The following is a 3,884-nucleotide window of genomic DNA, read 5'->3' as shown; positions in this document are numbered from 1 at the left end:
GGCAGGAGAGGGGCTCCTCGCTGAGCTCTCGCTGCACCCCAAAGCTACGGTGCAGACGGCGCTGAGCCCAGTTACGCCCCGGCCACACCGCAGAGCTGCGGTCACGCTAGAGCGGGCTCTGGCGGGTTCTAGGTGCTGCCCCCGCCGGCGCTGCTGGCCATCGGGGTCTTGGAAGGGAAGGCCCCCTGGACGGGCGGCACGTCCTCCCCCCGCGGGCCGAGGGGCGCCTCACCAGCAGGCCGGCGGCCCCCAAAGATGATGCCCTCGATGGGCACACCCTCCGGGGACTCCCAGGCGGGGTCGATGATGGGGCACTGGCGGGCAGGCGTGCAGAACCTCGAGTTGGGGTGGGCGCACGGTTCCCCTGCAACGAGAGCGGTGGCCCCTGAGCGTCCGGCCCTCGCGGGGGCCGTGCGGGCGGGGCGGGCCCGGGGCCTCACCGTCCTCGGCGCACCACTCCTTGTTCTTCCAGGAGGTGACCGTGACGCCGGAGGCCAGCGGCTGGTCGATGCCTTCCCAGTAGACGCCCCCGTCGCTGGTCTCGGCGACGTTGGTGAAGATGGTGTTCTTCTGGATGGTTCTGATGGCGTTGGGGTTTGTCTTCACAGAGGTGCCGGGGGCGACGCCGAAGAACCCGTTTTCTGGGTTGATGGCCCGTAAGTTACCTGCAAAGGTGCACAGCGGACGCGTGGGGGGGGGGGCGGGCCACGGCGCGCCACGCCCCGCGCCTCACCCCGCCCGGAGCTGCTTCTTTCTTCATGCGAGTACGCGGCTCCCGACTGTACGAGCCGCCCTCACCCGCTTCCCGTCAATATTATTTCAACAGATTTATGAGGCAAACACCAGCGACCTTTGGCTTCGTGGCGACGCAGACGCCCGATAAATCAGACTTACAGAACAAAGTTTCCACGGCCCTGCGAGCTCTGAAATAACTGATTGCGAAATGCAGACCTGGCCCCAGGGGCTCGGCAGTGGCGGCGCGGACGTCCACTCTGCCCCGTCGCCCGTCCGCAGCGGCCCGAGCCTCACCTTGCTGGTCGAACTTCATCCAGGCGATGTCGTCGCCCACGCACTCCACCTTCCAGCCGGGCAGCGTGGGGTTCATCATGGCCAGGTTGGTCTTCCCGCAGGCGCTGGGGAACGCGGCCGCCAGGTACTTCTTGCGGCCCTGAGGGTTGGTGATCCCCAGGATCTGCGGAGACAAGCTCGCCCTCAGGCCTCCTGCTCCCTTCAGCCCCTGGGCCCCGGACTTGAGTCCGGGGTGTGCCGAGAAGCCCCCCGGCCGCAGTGACCAAGCCGTCTCTCTCCAAGTACGGACGGGACGATTTTGACAAAGGCAGTGGCCAGGCCCGAGGGCCCGTCGAGCCCCTGAGGGGCGACCCCCGCGTGCGGCTGCCCACAGGCCTCCCCGTGCCCTGGGGGCATGGGGGCCGGAGCGCCCCGGCTCTCACCAGCATGTGCTCGGCCAGCCACCCCTCCTCCTGGGCCAGCCGGCCGGCCATGCGCAACGCGAAGCACTTCTTCCCCAGGAGCGAGTTCCCGCCGTAGCCGCTGCCGAAGGAGATGACTTCTCTGCGGTCGGGCAGGTGGGCGATGAGGGTCAGCTCCGGATTGCAGGCCCAGTTGTTAACCAAAGGCTCTGGACAGGAGGGGACATGTCCACGTGAGGCCTCGTGTCCACCGGAGGCCGCGTGGCCGCGCTGGCTTCGGGAGGGTCACGCTTACTTTTCAAAGGCAGCGGGCAGCCCACGGAGTGGAGACACTTGACGAAGTCCCCGCTGCCCAGGGCTTCCAGGGCGGGCGTGCCCATCCGGGTCATGATGCGCATGCTGGCCACCACGTAGGGCGAGTCGGTCAGCTCGACGCCGATCTTGGACAGCGGGGAGCCCAGCGGCCCCATGCTGAACGGGATGACGTACATGGTGCGGCCTGTGGGTGACGCAGGGCTGGTGAGAGGCCGGCCCCGTCACGCCCGCCCGCCCCGGCCCGCGTGGGGCGCGCCCAGGGAGGTGACCCCAGGCCGCGTCCGGCTGGGACTCTGCTGACACGCCGCCCGACACAGTCCGCAGCAGTGGAGCCAAGGTGCGCGCCTCTCTCTCCTGCTCGCCGGTGTCGCCGCGGCTCGACAGGCCGTCGGGGCCCGCGACGTCCCACCAGAGCGGGTCTCACCTTTCATGCAGCCCGGAAACCGGGCGTCGAAGGCTTTCTCGAAGTCGGCCTCCGACATCCAGCAGCCCAGCTGGCTGGGGCCGGCCCTGGGGATGGGGACCGTGTCCCTCTGCTCTTTGGTCACGATGACTGTCTTGCTTTCAACTCTGGCCACGTCCCTGGGGTCGGTGAGCGCCAACCAGCTGTCAAAATCAGAGCACACAGCTTGGGGGCGGAGGGCCGTGCCCGGGTCTGCAGAGGGGCCCAGGCCGCCCCGGCCACGCTCCCGGGTCTCCGAGGACGCTGGCGCTGCTGCCCCGGCCTCCCAGCCGGCTCTCGGCGGCCCCGGGCGGCGCTCGCTTACCAGTTGTCGTATTTCCTCAGCCTCCTCACGGCGCCCTGCTCCTCCATCTGCCCCAGCAGCTGCTGGTTCTCCCGCTCGGAGCCGTCACAGATGTGGATGCGGTCGGGCTGGCAGACCCTGGCGCTGCGCTCGACGAACTCCCTCACCGCCTGCGGCAGGCGGTCCAGCTTGCCCTGCACGACCTTGGCCGAGACGTCGGCGTTGTTGGGGACCTGAGGAGCCATGTCGGCGGGATCGTGCGAAGGGGCGCAGGTGCTGAGCTTCCCTGAAACACAGCACGGGACCCATGAGCGCCGCCCGGCACGGGCCCCCCCGAGGCAGGCTGGCTCTCGGGCGGGGGCCCGCCGACTCTGCGGGGTCCAGAAACGGACGTCTGAAAGCTCTACGTACCTCTCCTGGGCTGATCTCTACCTCGGGCTCTCCCCACTGGGCCACGGAAGCTCCGGCTTTAAGCCCGCCGAGGAGAAAGGCCCGCCCCCCCGGCGGCCGGGAGGCTCGCCTCTGACGTCAGGGCAGGCCTCTGGACCACGGCCACGGTCAGTTTCGCTCTGGACCGACTCGCCACAATAAACTGCAGAGAGATAATCATTGAACAGATAGCTGTTAATGAGTGCCGGGCCCCGGCCCTCGCCAGCCAGGCGAGCCTTGCACAACTTCTGATTGACTAAACTTTGACCCAGCTCATTGCTGATGCAAAACACGGCCCCCCGTTGACAGCCAGGTGGGAGCACGGCTGCGGGGCACCCCGGCGTGCAGGCTGCTGGCAGCACACCGTGTGTGCCGAGGCCTGGGGCTGCCAAGGCCGCCGTGGCCGGGAGCCACCTCACAGGCCCCCGGGAAGAAGCGCCGGACGCAGCAAGCCTGTGGCTCTGGCTGGGGCCAGCCCGCGGGAGCTGCTGCCCACGGAGGGTGCGCACTGCCCCCGCCCACGTGTGAGCCAGACGGCAGCGAGGGGAGCCTGTTTCGCTCACTTCCGTGCCTCAGAGCAGCACCCACAGTGGCCAAGCGCCGCTCAGCTCCCCCGTTTCTCCTCTCCAAGGGGGAGTCCAGGCAAGGACACCGAAGCCCCGGGGGGCCAGCCCGCCCCTCCAGCCCCCTGGCCGGCGGGGGACGGGAAGATCAGGCCAGGGCCCAGCGGGCGGCCACCCCAGACCGCCCCTGGGGCAGCCACTGCCGCTTCCTGAACTTTCCACAAATTCTCCCAGTGCCTCTGGGCCGCGCGGCCACCCCGGGCCCATGGCCTCCCTCGGGTGTCCTTGCAAGTCTGGGGGTCTGGGGAGCCGAGGGGGCTTGGCAGCTTTGCTAGATTACATGGGAGTCACGAGCCTCTGAACAGCTGCAGAGGAATCAGCCGAGAGCCAGCACTGCAGCC

General features: G+C 68.9%; 1 protein-coding gene across 2 annotated transcripts in view; it reads right to left on the bottom strand.

Moving 5' to 3' along the window:
• The window catches only part of PCK1 (phosphoenolpyruvate carboxykinase 1 (soluble)), a 4,364-nt gene extending 1,565 nt beyond the window's left edge, over window positions 1-2,799 (bottom strand). Inside the window, exons 1-8 of one of the 2 annotated variants that reach the window (XM_012728197.1) lie at window positions 2,513-2,799; window positions 2,170-2,351; window positions 1,726-1,929; window positions 1,452-1,639; window positions 1,030-1,192; window positions 441-665; window positions 233-364; window positions 4-16 (exon numbers count right to left, since the gene is read on the bottom strand). In XM_012728197.1, the coding sequence (XP_012583651.1) occupies window positions 4-16; window positions 233-364; window positions 441-665; window positions 1,030-1,192; window positions 1,452-1,639; window positions 1,726-1,929; window positions 2,170-2,351; window positions 2,513-2,736 (1,331 nt within the window). In that variant the 5' untranslated portion in view covers window positions 2,737-2,799. Of the gene's footprint in view, window positions 1-3; window positions 17-139; window positions 365-440; window positions 666-1,029; window positions 1,193-1,451; window positions 1,640-1,725; window positions 1,930-2,169; window positions 2,352-2,512 lie in introns of both variants that reach the window. The other variant, XM_004686911.2, reaches the window with a different exon arrangement.
• Between the last annotated feature and the right edge of the window lie 1,085 nt (window positions 2,800-3,884).

The sequence above is a fragment of the Condylura cristata genome, unplaced genomic scaffold (genome assembly GCF_000260355.1).
Source record: "Condylura cristata isolate star-nosed mole 26May11 unplaced genomic scaffold, ConCri1.0 scaffold00022, whole genome shotgun sequence".
Taxonomy (NCBI): domain Eukaryota; kingdom Metazoa; phylum Chordata; class Mammalia; order Eulipotyphla; family Talpidae; genus Condylura; species Condylura cristata.
The sequence above is the reverse complement of the archived record's forward strand: the minus strand, read 5'-3'. Positions and strand labels throughout refer to the sequence as shown.